A 16146-nucleotide genomic window follows, 5' to 3' on the forward strand; every position below is an offset into this window, starting at 1 on the left:
CCCTTTGCATGCTTAAATGGTTCTTTGCATGGTGAAATGGCTCTTCAGACTGAAGGAGAATGTGCAGTAGATGGTTCTATTGTTATATTCCTGACATCGTCACAATAGCAGACCCCTTTAAAAAAGGTTCTATATGTCTTTATTCAAGAACCCTTGAAGAACCATCTTTTTAAGAGTGTCCTGAAGTGCATGGTGAGATTGTTTTTTCAGACATCACTACAAAATGGCAGAACCCAAAAATAGCGCGCTCTGTAATGAACAGTGCACAGTTTGGGACGCAGCTCAGGTGTTTCACTTTCAGTCTCGCTGTTACCTGCAGCTTCCTGTGTTTGACCAGCCAGGCTGAGCTCTGGGTGCAAGTGACCAAGGAGGATTGTGGTTAGCCATGTGTAAACACTCACACACACACACACACACACTCACACACACACACACACACACACACACAGGTCAGTTAGGTCAGAGTGGAGGGTAATGTGTGCTGATACTCAGAATGAGGTTTATAGCTAAACCGTGGTCAGTGAAGTCCAGTCACTCAGAGGCTTCAGGACACTGGGCAGGTTTATACGTCACTCTCTGTAGTTCACCTTAGCAAATACAGTCATCTGCAAAAGTTTGAACACCCCGGATCAAATTACACTTTTCAGTGTGAATAAGTTACACCTCCTCTACAGAGACTCACTACTGCGCACTCTAACACACACCTACTGTTCATTTACTGGATTAACATACTGGGAAAACATTCAACAGAAAATGTACCATTCCTTTGGCTCAGGGCACTGTTTATGACTTAGTTTTCATCCAATAGACAGGCAGCTAGATAGACAGACAGACAGACAGACAGCTAACTAGATAGACAGATAGATAGATAGATAGATAGATAGATAGATAGATAGATAGATAGATATTTTATTGATCCCGAAGAAAATTTAGCAATAGAGCAATATGTTAATCAGCTAACATATTAGTTAATTATGTTAATAGCAGTATGTTAGTTCAATAAATAAACAGTAAGTGTGTATGATAGTGAACAGTAGTGAGTCTCTGTAGAGGAGGTGTAACATTACTTATACTCAGAACATCAACAAATACATGGAATTTGACCAGCGCACAAAACACTGTTCCACTATGTGTGTGTGTGTGTGTGTGTGTGTGTGTGTGTGTGCGTGTGTGTGTGTGTGTGTGTGTGTGGACATCTGTCGGGGGGCATGTACACCTGCCAAAGTACTAGTCGTATATATGGAGGCAGTAATAACACTGTATATATGGAGCTTTCTACTGAATTAGTTCAAGATACTACATTAACAGAGACGGTAATAAACTAAATATACAAAATATATAAAATATAAAATAATTTATAGGGTTCTTTCTGTTTGGAGGCGCCCGTCCCAAACCCAACCTCTAAACTTACACTTCTGAAAACAATAATTACATTTTTCTATGTGGTTTCAATGTTGATTTATCATCAAAACTGTCCTACGTTTCCATGTCATTAACAAAACAAAGTTTTCATCTGTGGGTGGAGCCTTATTTAAGCCCCGCCCCTGCATTTCAGAGCAGGAAGTGGGGCTGCATCCCTGTCCCTCGTGGCCACATGGTGAGCAGTTAGATCCCATTGTTTTGAAGTAAATGAGTCCCACAGTCTGAAAATCAGTGTGGAACATTAAGAACCGTCATATTTTCTGCAGTTCAGCACTTTTTAGTGTCTTGTATGTAAATGTAAATATGATGATTTGCTCAAAAGAGTTTTTGAGCTCAAAATTAGCTAAAATTGTCACTGAAACAGTCACTAAAATAAACATAATTAAGGTAAAGTGTCACTCAAAGCAGAAGGATTTTTATATTTAACCTCCTGGAAAAATGAATAACTTGCACATAGTGGCCATTTTTGACCGTAAATTAAATAAATGAAAGGTGGGCTCTGACTGGTCAAGAGAGTCTCTGGAGTATCCTGTTTATTGTGTTTTGGAAATAAGTGAGTGAAACTGACCCCTCACACTGCAGATTAGTGCTCAAATGCAGTCTCTGGGCACTTCCAGCACTATAACACGTAACAGAGTTTTATACCAGGCCTTTACAGGCTTGAGGTGAGGTGAGGTTTTTAAAATGTCTTTTAAATATTCCAAGAACTCACCTGTGTGTCAAATCCTCTGTCTCTTTATCTGTGTCTGTGTCTTTGTGATGATCCAGCTCAGAAATCCAGTTCAAACACTTCCTGAATCTGTAGAGTCGCCCTTTCCATTCCATCTTATCACGAGATCATACGAGACTCACATCCGGAGTTATGAGCCTATGAAGAGGGGCTGAGATACACGTCATCTGCCTCTCACCGTGTGGAACTGGTGGATTGGCGTGTCCGTCTACATTCTGTGTGAAACTGACCAATGGACACTCAGGAAATCACTAAGGACTGACCATCACGCCGGAAACCCTTCATTCTTCATTCAGTCCACATCGGAGACTCGTGTGAAACGGCGTGCAGAGAGTTTACAGCTGCTGAAGCTGCTGCAGCGGGTTTGGAAAGTAGTGATGAAGATAACGGAGCATTTAGATATGAAACATATGAGGATTATGAAACATCAGTGCTGATACAGAGGATTATGTATCTACACTGCCTTTAAAACGGGCCAGACGGAGGAACCTCAGCAGGCAGCTTTGTATGTTTCATTATTTTCTTTGTTTTTTATGTGTGCTGGTTCCCTCTGATCAATATATTCATAGATAAAAGATCAATTCTGATACACAAGGTTTTATACATATTTTTGTATGTATTTATTTATTATTTTATATCTGATGAATCTTTTTCTTTAACAAAAACCTCAATAAAACAATCTGGAATAAAAATGTCTAATAAAACCTTTACTAATCAGTGTGAAAGCATGCTGCTGCAGATTACTGAGAGATAATATTTCATCTTTTAACTGAAGACAATTCATAAAGGGATGATGTACACTCTTAAAAACACGGTTCTTCGAGGGTTCTTTAGTAAAGAAAATGCTTCTATATAGAACTCTGAACATTTTTTTTGCATCATAAAATAGTTCTTCAGATTAAAGACGAATGTGCTGTAGATGGTTCTATATAGAACCTTTTTGAAAAGGGTTCTATATATCACCAAAAAGGGTTCTTCTATTCTAACAAGCTTGTATCGTAACAGCAGTAGAACCTATCTGTGCTCTGTAGGACCCTTTTCAAAAAGAACTATATACAACACATTCCCCATCAATCTGAAGAACCATTCCACCATGCAGAGAACCATTTAATTATGCAGATGGTTCTTTGAGTGTTGATGGTTCTATGTAGGAGCATCTGTCTTTACAGAAGAACCCTCTCCTTTAAGAGAGTACAGTAGGTGTAGAGCAGGTTCCGGAGTGTAGAGCTCAGAGACGCTGAGCTGGTTCAGTCGGAGGAGTCTGAGCTGGTCTGAGCTCCTGAGGTTCTTTTGGGGAACGGAGGAAGTTCTCGCGACAGAGACCCCAAATCCAGCTCCTGTTCAGAACAAACACCATCCAGCTTTACTTTCTGGTGGCTATTTAAGGAGTAGAACACTGGAGGTGGTGCGTTACGGTGGATATCATCTCAGCTGTGATTCAGTCGCAGTAGATCATCAGCCGAGATTGTATCCCAGTGTCACTCACCACCTGCAGCGCCGCACAGCTTTAACACTGCAGCTTCACACAGGGAAGAAGACAGCAAGGCAAAGAGGCTCGACCTCACAGTGTCAGATATACGATGTGCTGCTGTGACCCTCTGAAACAGACTCAACCCAAGTACACAAGTACATTTTTAAATGCAACTATGTGTGAAACCCTGTCTGTGCAGCTTGAAGCGTCTGCGCTCGTGTGCTTGTGTTAAGAATGTTTCAGGCCTTAAATTAAAGCAATAAGCCACTCGAGGCTGAGAGTCACTGCAAATGTAACACAGGAAGGGTGTTCTTAGCAGAGTAAAACCACCTTCCCGTGATAAATTCACATTAACGTACAGCCTCGAGTGGCTTATTGCTTTAATAAAACGAGGCCAGCATAAAATATGATATAATACAATTTTTCAGTAAATAATTTATTATTGATTTATTATTGACCCCTTAACATCCCAGGTGTGTTACATACTAAAGCTTATTATTCAGTAACTACAGGGCTTCAATGCAAACTGACCGAGCTGTTCTCAGGGTATAGATTATGTGTATAGATGTGTAGTTCCTTTAAAGCACATCAGTCAGAACACTGCAGACTGCAGCTCACTGCCTCATTAAACACACCTGACTCAGATAATTAGCAAGGCAGGCAGACAGACAGCCAGACAGACAGACAGCTAGACAGACAGACAGATAGATAAATACATAGATAGCTAGATAGATAGATAGCTAGATAGATAGATAGATAGATAGATAGATAGACAAATAGCCAGCTAGACAGACAGAAAGACAGAGATAGATAGATAGACAGACAGACATACAGATAGATAGACAGACAGATAGATAGATAGACAGACAGACATACAGATAGATAGACAGACAGACAGATAGATAGACAGACAGACATACAGATAGATAGACAGACAGACAGATAGATAGACAGACAAATAAACAGATGTGCAGGTGGTGGTATTTGCCTGTTGTATGTAGTGAGGCATCTCCTGCAGCTCTGAGTGGAAGTATGGAGTGATGGTGTGGTTTCGGAGGGCGTGGCGGAACCTTCTCTCCTCCTGGAGGTCAAACCTGGAGAAGATCAGAGCTGAAGCAGTCAGAGGACACAGCTGACACCTCGCCAGCCAAACGCAACAACATTATAGTTTCAGCTGTTTTTAAAGAAGCAGACGTGCCGACTCTGATCAGAATGTAATGTAGACTCAAACACAGTGTAAATCAGATGCAGACGCCCCTCACTGCAGTCAAATGTAAACGCAGCTTCGTTTATTACATTAAGAGAAAAACCAGACGAATTGACTGTGAGATAAAAAGAGGATAAAATTGTGTACATTTAAATTTTTGGTGAGCCATTGTTTTAAATCGTGAAGCCGTGCTGACAGCGGAGGCTGAACCTCACTGTGTGAAGGTGCTGTAACAGTGAGTGAGAGCCGCTGTTACCTGAGGTGGTTAATCCTGTCTCCCCACAGAGAGTCCCGCTTCTGCTCCTGCCTCTGTCCCTCCACCCTGAAACACAATCCACCCTGAATGGAGGAAGCCGCACAGTTTTGCTTCCCTGTCAGCGCGACAGTGATATTGTTTTATATTGGACACTGAAAATCTGACGCACAAACCAAAAGCACTCAAATACTGAGCAACAAACACACTAAAACAAAATCCCCAGAGCTTTTATTCACTTAATTAACGAAATCCAATGTTTTAAAAATAATCATCTAAAGAGCCAAATTTCTCCATTTGAGATCCACTTATGATGTTTTTGTGGTTTATGTACCAAACACAATCATAATTCATGTTTATTTGACTCTCTTTATCCCTTAGTTCATCAGCCTGTTTTTGCTACTTTACCTTTAAGACTGATATATGTAAATGAGCTCTGTTCTGATTGGCTGCCTCATTCAAAAAGCAGTCTGGGCTGAAACGCTCCTTATAACTTCGTTGTGCAGGTGCAGTAGGCTGAACGGGTGGCCAGCTTCTTAATCAAATGTTCCGTTCCACCTTAAATGCTGCAGCACCATTTAAGGTGGAACATAAAATTCTCAAAACAAGCTGGCGAACAGTGACCTCAGCTCCCACATCTCTAACAGGATCCCGACAGCTTTAACTCAGAGCTGTTAGTTTCTCTGCTTATTTCACTCTGGACAGTTTCTCAAAGCTCGGACAGCATCGAGCAGCTTCGCTCAGCGTTTGACCTGAAGAGACGCGGCTCCACTTTTATTAGCACCACAACCCCAACAGCAGCCTGTAAGCAGCCCTGCTGAGGGATTTCATCACTGTCTGATGAAGCTGATCATCTTAAACTGAAGCTTCATAGTGAGAACAGCTTTAACTGACTTTGTGTTGTCGAGATCAAAGCGGTGTCGGAGTAACTAGCATAGCTAACTAAACAGTATGAGGAGCTGATTTACACGGAGGGTCGGTTTATTTTCCTGCTGTTTTATTTCAACATGTTGCTGCTATCTGAGCCATTGGCCAAGGGTTGACCCCGACTCCCAGACGCGTTGGAGTCGAAGAATTGATTCTTTCGGAATCGACTCCCCATCACTGGTGTGTGATACGAAAATGCTAATCCTGCTGTCACTCATACGAACACACTGGAGCGACTGGGCCTTAAAGGGTTACAGAATGATACCGTCATCACCACAAGGCCCCTCCTACTGAAGATTTGGCTAAAGGTCTAAATAATGTTGTAAATCTGTGATTGTGGACAGAGTTACCGATCCGCAGCTTCATCCTCCTGCTGGTCAGTGACTGGACACTGAGCCGCCATCACAGCCTGAGTGTACAGAGAGGCCAGATCTGCTGAGACAGAGACAGAAACATGTTTTATTATGAAACAGGTTGTTTGTAAATGACCTCACGTCGTGCTGCCGTGGCGCGAACTGCAGGTGGAGGGCAGGAAGTGATTTTGTACACAGGAAGCTGTCACAAGCTCTCTAAACGCCCGTGGTTTGCAGCGTCTATGGTTGCTCAAGATGATCTAACCAAGAAACCACGAGCAGATTTTATCGAGTACCAAAGGCTGATATTCATGAGGGAGAAAAATGCGAGAAAAACACCAGCAAAATGGCTTCGTCTGCAGTCGGGAGGAGTGGAGCGTTGATTGATTGATTCATTCTTTTTATTGCCACACAACAGTCGCAATGTCGGTGGTCATAAACTGAAGTTTTACTCACAATGCCCTGCACTTTATTACAAGTCTGGATATTTATATTTCCATACCACACTGTAACAGATGACGGGAGAACACTCTCGATAATGGACGAATAAAATTTAACCAATAGATCTTTTCTGACTTTATATTTTCTTAATTGTCTCAATAAGAACGAACTTTGTTGAGGTTTTTTAATCACATGATCAGAATTAATGCTTCACTTCGACGAATCACTAATGACAGTTCCCAGAAATTTGACTTTACAACAGATATCGTTTGTCTGAAATCTTGCAGTGGAGTTTTTACATTCTGTTTATTCATAAAAAGAGGCGTTTTATTCTGCACAGTTCATCTGCTGATATACAGTGATGGGCGACTGAATGTACTACTTTATTAATACAAATTATAGGGTTCCCTATTAATAAAAAGCCTTTGTTTAACACATGTGACTGCACTACTTAGAACAAGCCCTGTAATTAACAGGCTTTGTGTTGTATTTTCATATCATTGTCGTGATCTTTAGGACTTTGTTGTGCGTGTGAGCTCGCTGTAAGTACGCTGGTGCAGTATGGCCTCAGCTTTACAGCGGTTTTTCGTTAGTTGTGTGTTGTTTGTGTGTGTGCTTTGATGTTTCCCCGCTGGCTGAAGAGTTTACCATCATATCCACCGAGACAGCAGCCGAGAGCCAGAGGCTTCCTGGGTCGGCCATTTGAGTGACGCTGTATGAGGCTCTCTGGACTGGAGACCTCGGGCCATATTACAGAAAGTCTGAGATCATATCTTATCTGCTGTTGTCATGGCAACTTCAGTTAAGACTGAATTTAAGGACAGAAGCCATTACAGAAGAGTTCTTAAGTATATAATCTTATCTTATTTCAAGATAAGAAAACAGTTTTACAGAAACTCCAGAGGGTCCTCACTTCTGTTTAAGGTCCGTTTCTATGGTTTTTAGGCAGCTGAGTCAGCAGCATAGTTCACTACCAGCATAATGAGCTCCATTTATCTCTACTGTAAAATGCTGCTTTCACTGTGAGATGATTTTCTTTTCTAACTCTGCGTTTTAAAGATCTCAGACGCTGCAGACTCGATCTCCACCGCCCCTCTGATCACCTTCGTGTGTTAATGTTGATGATGAAATATTACAGTGATGGTGGTGAATAATGAGGAGACGGAGCTGAACGTGTGTCTGTTTATTAGGAGGAGTAACGTTAGCGCGCTCAGCTAAAGCGTTTGGGAAAAGGAGACTGAAACTGGGGAGCGGTGACGCTCTGATAAACAGCAGGGGGCGCTCTCACAGTATTCACAACTTACAGTTTATCACACTTTAGTTCTGTTTGACCTTTTTTTTTACATCAGTAACGATAGCTAACTAACTCGATGACGTATTTACGTTTCAGCTGTGGGCGTATGGTCGGTTGCTAGGTAACAGACAAAACAGCTAATTGTCAACTTCAATCTAGTAGGTTAAGATTTCCTGGAGATAAGATGCTGTAAGATCAGATAAAATTCCTAAATTAAGATCAGATTTGATTCTGTAATACGAATTAGTGTAAGATCTTATCTCGACCTGTCAGATCTTAAGTTAAGACAAAAAGATAAGAGGTTTCTGTAACGCGGCCCCTGACTGATGTGACATCGCGGCCTAGGCTGGCTGCTTGGCTGCCTGGACTGGTGGTGTTCAGCTGCAGTAAAATGCTCCCCACTTTGCAGCTGAGGACATTTTCAGCCTTCCAGGCTCCCCAGGCCGGCTGTGTGATGCACCGTAGTTGCGGTGTGAGACTCTGCCCATGGCTGAGGCCTCTTTCCAGGCTAGTTAAGTGACTCTGTATCGTGGTCAGTGAAATCCCCCGCCAGCTGTGGAAACCGTGGAGGTGTGTGTGTTCTGTGTTCTGTATTGTTGATCATGTGTTTTGATGTAAAGTGACCTTAAGCATGGGAAAGGTGCTACATCAGGTGATGATGATGACGATGACTAGTTTGGCAATCGTTTGACAGCAGTGTGCTGCACACACTGTTTAGAGACCTACGGAGGATCGAGTGATGACCGGTTTGAAGGAGAGCTGTACTGGATATTCTATGTTAGCTTTCAAAGCTGTGCTTACACTGTTCGTTTTGCACAGCTTGTTATTGCACTAACTGTTATTTGTTATTGTCTATTTGTTTCAGTTTTGTTATTAGACACGCCCACATTCAATTAATGAATTTCTTAATTTCCTGAATCCTCTTCCCTCCTTTCTTTCTTCTAACCCATGAACACATTTCAGGCACAGAGCGCAGTTTTAAGCCCTGAGCGCAGTGCTGGCTCACCTCCGTCTCGTCCATTCTGCTTTTCACTTCCTGCCCTCCATCTGGATTTCACAAGTCACGTAACTGCAAACAACCTATTGCTCTGTACCACAAAGTCATACTGTATTGATGCTAAAGCTAATAAAGCTAATAACAGACACTTTCTCAGGTTTTAGTGACAGTTTGGCAAAAAACCTAATTTACAGAGTTCCCCCCATTCATTTACACCTGTGACAGGCATAGTATGAATTCAAAGCTGGTCTTAGGTAGTTTAAACTGGTCTGGTGCTGGTTTAGCCGGTCATCCAGCATGGTCATGATGGTCGACCAGCATATCAGCTTCCAAAACACAACATATGCTGGTTTAGCTGGATTTTCCAGCAGGGAATCCCAAATATAGTCGACCCACCCAACACGTTTGCTTCTTTAGCTTTAGCAGTGGAGCTACGAGGCTAACATAGCTAACAAGCAATGGAAATTTACCAGCATTAGCGTTAGCATGGTGCACTCTCTTCAAAGCATGTGGAGCTGCTTCTGACTGTACCTGTCATCTATAAACACAGACCACGTTCAGGCTTCAGTATGAATGAATAAACAGTAATAATGAGAAGATCCACTGACTAGACTTGAGATTTTTTCTCTTGCTAAGAGATCATTTTTTTGCAGTGTCAGTGTTGAAAAACACAATAGCACAAACCCTTTTCACAAAAAACAGAAGTGTGTAAACTCTGGGTAAAATAAGTTCCGCTCTGGCCTTACGGACAGTTACTGACCTCAGAAAGTGTTTGTATCAGTTCAGCTCACCACAGACAGGTGAGCCACTTTATCTTTGTCAGATTGAAATTTGCAGATGAGTCCAGAACTGTTGGAGAACCAAACACACAACAATGTGGTCCAGAGTCCAGACTAAATAAAGACTATAAATGCTTTGTGGCAGAATTCCTCCACAGCTGTCGGAGCAGAGTAACGTCCGTTAAAGCGATGGAGGTGAAAATAACTGACCAAAACGCCAGATTAGCCCTGTTAGCTGGAGATGCTGAAACAGCTCACTAACAATAAACTAGATGAGGCAGCAAATCGCTAAACACACACACACCAGCAGGGGGTTCATCAGGGTCCACAGCGCCACTGCAGATGTTTCCACAAACACTGGTGTGGAGCCCAATCCCACATCACCACCCTGATCCTACTTCTCCTGGTTTCCCGTCACGGTATTCGCAGCATTATTGGACGAATCATACATGTCACAGCCGTCAATCAACAACCCTAAGAGGAATCTCCAAAGGCATGGGTAGATCGATGCCTGACTTGTAAACTTCAATATATTCATAAACAAACGTAACAAACTAGCACACATCAGAATTAAAACAGTGACACGTTTTAAAGTGAACAGTATCGGCTTACACGATAATGAAAACGTGCTAACTTGCTAACTCTGGCCGAGGGTCCTTGGGAAGTGAAATCAGGACGGGGATGTGAGACTGGGCTCCACACCGGCTCCAGTGAACAAACATCGGCTCCCCACTGAGCCCTCGCTCTGTCAGACACTCGCAGCTTTAGAGGGAGAAAATGAAAACTGTTCCTCTGAAAGCGGCTGCAGCAGCAACTTCACAGCACAAACCGAATTCAGTGTAACGTCAGTCAGCAGCGCTGAGATGCAGACACAGAGGTTCTGCTCCTCCGTATGACAAAGTTTATTCCTTTTACCCCTTTTCCTCTGCTCATCGCCAGCTAAGATAAAGTTGAAAAAAGTTTAAAATAAAGTTTTAATAAAATAATAAAATAAAATAATAAAATTTTAATACGTTTTAATAAAGTTTTCACCACTGACACTGAGATAAAGCTGTTTTTGCTGAGTGAGCTGTACAGCCTGTGCTCATCATCGCTGTTACTGCTGTTGCTTTAGCTGAAGCAGTGTTACCCAGCAGAACCTCCAGCAGAAAAAATGTGGAAATGTGAAAAGGGCCTATCACATCTACAATATTACTGAACACAGGTGACTGTGTGATGAATTAGCATCATTCTGACTGGCTAGTGCTAATAAGCCCAAGCCTTTTTAGCTACATTAGCCTTGTCTTGGCTGGTCGACTACATTTAGGATGGGGGGGGGTTTAGATGAAGCTGAATTATTTGCTCAACTGTTCTTTTAATATAAACCTCACCGGACTGAGGATGCGTTTCCATGGTAACAGGGCCGATGCTCAGAGTCAGGCAGAGACTGCAGTGAGAGGAAAGAGGGAGTCAGATCTGATTCAGGGTCTATACTGACACAGAGAATGAAGTGAAGGTCCTGAACACACACCAGCAGCAGGTGGAGGAGGTTGCTGTGATGCAGTTTCTCCTCCGCCGTCCGAGGCTCCTTCAGCTGCATCTCATCCTTCAGCCTCTCTCTCTGCAGCAGCTGCTTTATATACGCCTGCGATGCACATATGCACATTTTAGCGGAGTCAAAGTAAACATGATAATAATCTGAAAATTATTAACCTCATACCTCATTTAAACGTCTTTAATGTATTTTCCTAGCTGGACCCATCAAACAAGGTGAGTGTTTCTGATAAAGTGGCCAGTTAGTGGAGGTACAAGGTGGGCGTTTCTAATAAAGTGGCCAGTAAGTGGAAGCAAAAGGTAGGTGTTTCTAATAAAGTGGCCAGTTAGTGGAGGTACAAGGTAGGTGTTTCTAATAAAGTGGCCAGTGAGTGGAAGCAAAAGGTAGGTGTTTCCAATAAAGTGGCCAGTTAGTGGAGGTACAAGGTGGGTGTTTCTAATAAAGTGGCCAGTTAGTGGAAGCAAAAGGTAGGTGTTTCCAATAAAGTGGCCAGTTAGAGGAGGTACAAGGTAGGTGTTTCTAATATACTGGCCAGTTAGTGGAAGCAAAAGATAGGTGTTTCCAATAAAGTGGCCAGTGAATGGCTGTGTGTCTATTTATCTTCAACACTCAGCTTCATGTTCTTCAGAGTATTGTGTTGGTATGAAAAGCAGGCTTTTCCTAAAGCTGTGTGCTGTAACAGGTGTGTTATGATACCAGCAGATTCTCCTGAAGTTTCCCCCACAGCTGCTCTGTGACGGGAGGATTCTGGGTAATCTGGCGGATCAGCAATGTATCCGGACACTGTAGAACCGGCGCTGCTGGAACCAACCTGGGTTTCTCTCTCTCCTCATCCTCCAAACCTCGCCTCAGAGTGGCTCCAAATGGAGGACCTGCAGTCTTCCTCTAAACACATAAAATAAACACACCATCGACATGCTGAGGATGGTTATGGGCTAATATCTCCTACTCTATCATACAGGAGTGTTTACTGAGGTTGTTTATGGACTAATATCTCCTACTCTATCATACAGGAGTGTTTACTGAGGTTGTTTATGGACTAATATCTCCTACTCTATCATACAGGAGTGTTTACTGAGGTGGTTTATAGACTAATATCTCCTACTCTATCATATAGGAGTGTTTACTGAGGTTGTTTATGGACTAATATCTCCTACTCTATCATACAGGAGTGTTTACTGAGGTTGTTTATGGACTAATATCTCCTACTCTATCATACAGGAGTGTTTACTGAGGTTGTTTATGGACTAATATCTCCTACTCTATCATATAGGAGTGATTATTGATGTGGTTTATGGACTAATATCTCCTACTTTATCATATAGGAGTGTTTACTGAGGTGGTTTATTTGCTAATATCTCTTATTTTAGCATATAGAAGTGTTTATTGAGTTTGTTTACAGACTAATATCTCCTATTCTGGTGTATGAAAACGTTTATTGAGTTACAGTATCTCACTAAGGTTGTACTGAATCTGAGAATATAGTTGATGTCACTTGATGTCGAAACTAACATGATTATGCAAAAACTCAAGGACAGGCAAAAGCCTGGGCTGTAACAAAAGGCTGAAAGGTTTCTACCTCAGAGGCGGGGAAGTTGTCCCACGGCCGGTTTTTGAGGTTGGCAGGAATGATGTCAGGCTGTTTTTTGGGTAGGAGCCAGCGGGAGTGGACACGTTTGGAGAACGGCTTCAGGATTGTGATTCCAGACACTTCTAAAGGAGGAAAACAGCACAAACCAGTTCTTCTCTGGAGGAGGACAGTCATGATTATGGTTGTAGTTTATTATGTATCTTTAGCTTCTCTGTGTGTAAAGACTAAAAGGATGCTGTGACCGTGTTCTGACCGTGTGAGTGAGGCAGAGGTTCTTTGATCACAGCGACTGAAGGATCAGTATAAGCTTCATTCAGAATCTCCTCTGCAGCCTCAGCACAGAGAAACTCCACAGCAGAACCGTCAGAATACGCCACAAACAGCCTGCAGTACACAATATTACAAACATGCAACCTGCAGCACAGAGCAACAGTATAGGCTGAATGGGTGGGGCTAAACTGCTGTAGGCTGAATGGGCGTGGCTAAACTGAAAAGTCTTAACAGATTATAACAGACTGAGCGTCTCACACCATCCGACTGGCTTCTGTAGATTTGTTTGGGAGACTGAAATATTAGGGATCACACACAACTCAACTTTTAAGTTGTTGCTGAACTGAATTCACACTCTCATTTTACTAGGAGACGCAGATAAACAAACATAGAGCGTCTGCTGCTGCTTTCTCTGATACAGTAAAGAAGCAGCAGGTTAAGTGAGGATCATGGATTAAAGATGTGATCAGTTGGTATTTTTAGTTTTAAATGTACATAAACTCGATTAGGCCTTAAACTCAGCTCGTTAAAAACTTTTAAAGACTTTTCTCCATTTTTCTTTGTTTACTTGCTGTATTTTCTTCATTAGCACTCTCAGTTTTCATTGGCTGTTGGAGGAGTCAGTTCAAATTACGCTCAGAGTCGGGGAGAAAAAACAAACGTTTGATAAACTCTGACTGCTCTGAAATGTGATCGGGACTCTGCGCCGCTCACACACGACTCAACTCTCTCTCCTTTAAACATGAACAACCAGCACATGCAGCACAAAACAACACCAAAGAACCTGCAGCCTCCCTGCTTTTATGACATGAGAACAGGCTTTTAGATGAGTCATAGAGGAAAACTGTCCAATCAGAACAGGGGTTACCGGGGTGGGTGAGTGTCGAAGCCGCTGCTGTGCTGAAGCTCCATTAGAGTGTTTTGCTCTGAGACTCTAACCGAGGCCTGTCCGTCCGCAGTGACCTGTACATGCCAAAACACGGTGAACATGGTCAAGTTAACGTAAAGTGATAATAAGTGACCATTTAAGGCCGATTTACGCTTCTGTTTCAAATCAACACAGAGTCTACACCACAGTCACTGCACGTGGCCTCTGCCAGTGTGTTTCTGCGTCGCTGTGCAATCAAACCAGCTCTGTTTTTCACCTTTCAGCCACTTCAGCACCAGACATTCGAATCTGTGCTCTCAGATTCAGGGACACAGGAAGTGGGGGGGGCTGAGGGGGCTGAAGCATCCCCCGATTTCAGGATTGCAACTGTAAAAACCTTATAAATAATAATAAAACTGAACTTTAGGATAATTTGAGTGTAGTAAAGACCCACGTGTGCTAGTTTTACAGTGGAGGTAGTTTTATGTCTTTCTAAATCTGCCGTAGCTGCTTTGTTTAAGTATTTTCATCACAGGGAGCCGAAAACAGCCGACCGAGTCGATCAAACACACGCAGGATGAGGCTCAGAAGGGAAAGTCACAAACCATCTCATTGGTCGCCGCTTAGCTCATTTGCATACCCTTGGTCCAGAACGAGAGAGCAGTGTTTGTGTCAGATGTTTATGTTATCACCCCTCGCCTCGTTATAACACTGTATGACGCATTCTGTTTCATGTAAATTAGCAGAAAAAGGCAAATCATTTTGCATGATGTCATCAGTCTCATCACCAGTGGTGGATGAAGTACACAAACCATGTACTTGAGTTAAAGTAGAGATACCCAAGGTAAAGTATTACTGTTGTAAAAGTAGAAGCTCCTCCCTTTAGACCTCCACTTGAGTAAAAGTACTAAAGTATTTGCCTTCAAATGTACTTAAGTATCAAAAGTAAAAGTACTAAAAGATTAATTATGGCCCTGATGCAGCTCATCTCACCTTCTCCTTCGTCTTGCTCTAATAATGAAGCTGAGAGTTAATGATCTTCTCAGCGAAGCTCGTTCTGCTCGTTAGTTTGTGCTGATAATGAACGTGATTCATTCACGTGACGTTACTGCGTAGGATGAGCTCATGAGGGTCATTTCAGGACGCCGGTTCGTCACATTAATGACAGGTTTGAGTCTCTTACCTAAACGAGTGTGAACCATCGAGTCAGAGAGATCGGATTTGAGCAACGAGGCTTGTAATGTGAACGTAGCTAAGGAGTGCTCCAACTCCCTTAGCCAGCAGTGTCTCATACAAGCGAAAAAACAGTGAAGAAAGAATTTAAAGAGCTTAAAGTTAAACTCAACACAGCCCACATGACAACACGCGAAGGACCACCCTTCACCAAACTCACCCCCAAATCGGGTTAATGAAAACAAGTGGACTGAAGATGTAAGATAATATATATGGCAAGAATCAGTCCGGCACGGTGGAAGGCAGAGATACGTAAATCACAGAGCTGATCTCAGGCGCGCTGTATTTTAGTATTTTACACCAACATTAATTTACAACCTATTCTCTGTTCATTTTGCTCTTGTGTTACTGTTTGCTATCCGGTGTGGTCCAGAGGAGGATGGGTTCCCCCTCTGAGTCTTGGTTCCTCTCCAGGTTTCTTCCTCCTGCTCTTAGGGAGTTTTTCATGCTGACGCTCATGAGGGCTCAGTCCCGGACTTTTCTGTAAAGCTGCTTTGTGACCAGGCCTGTTGTAAAAAGCGCTATATAAATAAACTTTGACTGACATTTACACTGCTTAAAATTTCAGCACCCCCACCTTAAAACACCTTCCCGGGTCCTGACTCAGATATTAGTCTTTATCCTCTAAACGGGTGTTTTAGCATCAGTTAGCTGGAACCAAGCCTGTACTGCGGTGGGAGGCTCGGTACACTCAGATATTACGTGATATTACGTGATGTTACATTTACGGCATTTATCAGACACTCTGATCCAGAGCGACTTTCAGTTTGGTCATT

At 42.5% G+C, this 16146-nt stretch overlaps 1 protein-coding gene across 1 annotated transcript in view; it reads right to left on the reverse strand.

Annotated features, from left to right (window-relative positions):
• Positions 1-3367: 3367 nt before the first annotated feature.
• spag17 (sperm associated antigen 17) overlaps positions 3368-16146 on the reverse strand; it is a 47008-nt gene continuing 34229 nt past the window's right edge. The window contains exons 31-41 of the mRNA XM_036579782.1: positions 14138-14232; positions 13253-13383; positions 12988-13121; positions 12105-12293; positions 11385-11498; positions 11245-11300; positions 10509-10636; positions 6361-6442; positions 5087-5152; positions 4612-4717; positions 3368-3489 (exon numbers count right to left, since the gene is read on the reverse strand). Coding sequence (XP_036435675.1) covers positions 3400-3489; positions 4612-4717; positions 5087-5152; positions 6361-6442; positions 10509-10636; positions 11245-11300; positions 11385-11498; positions 12105-12293; positions 12988-13121; positions 13253-13383; positions 14138-14232 — 1191 coding nt within the window. The 3' untranslated portion in view covers positions 3368-3399. The remainder of the gene's footprint in view (positions 3490-4611; positions 4718-5086; positions 5153-6360; positions 6443-10508; positions 10637-11244; positions 11301-11384; positions 11499-12104; positions 12294-12987; positions 13122-13252; positions 13384-14137; positions 14233-16146) is intronic.

Source organism: Colossoma macropomum, unplaced genomic scaffold, assembly GCF_904425465.1.
Source record: "Colossoma macropomum unplaced genomic scaffold, Colossoma_macropomum, whole genome shotgun sequence".
In the NCBI taxonomy this organism is placed as follows: domain Eukaryota; kingdom Metazoa; phylum Chordata; class Actinopteri; order Characiformes; family Serrasalmidae; genus Colossoma; species Colossoma macropomum.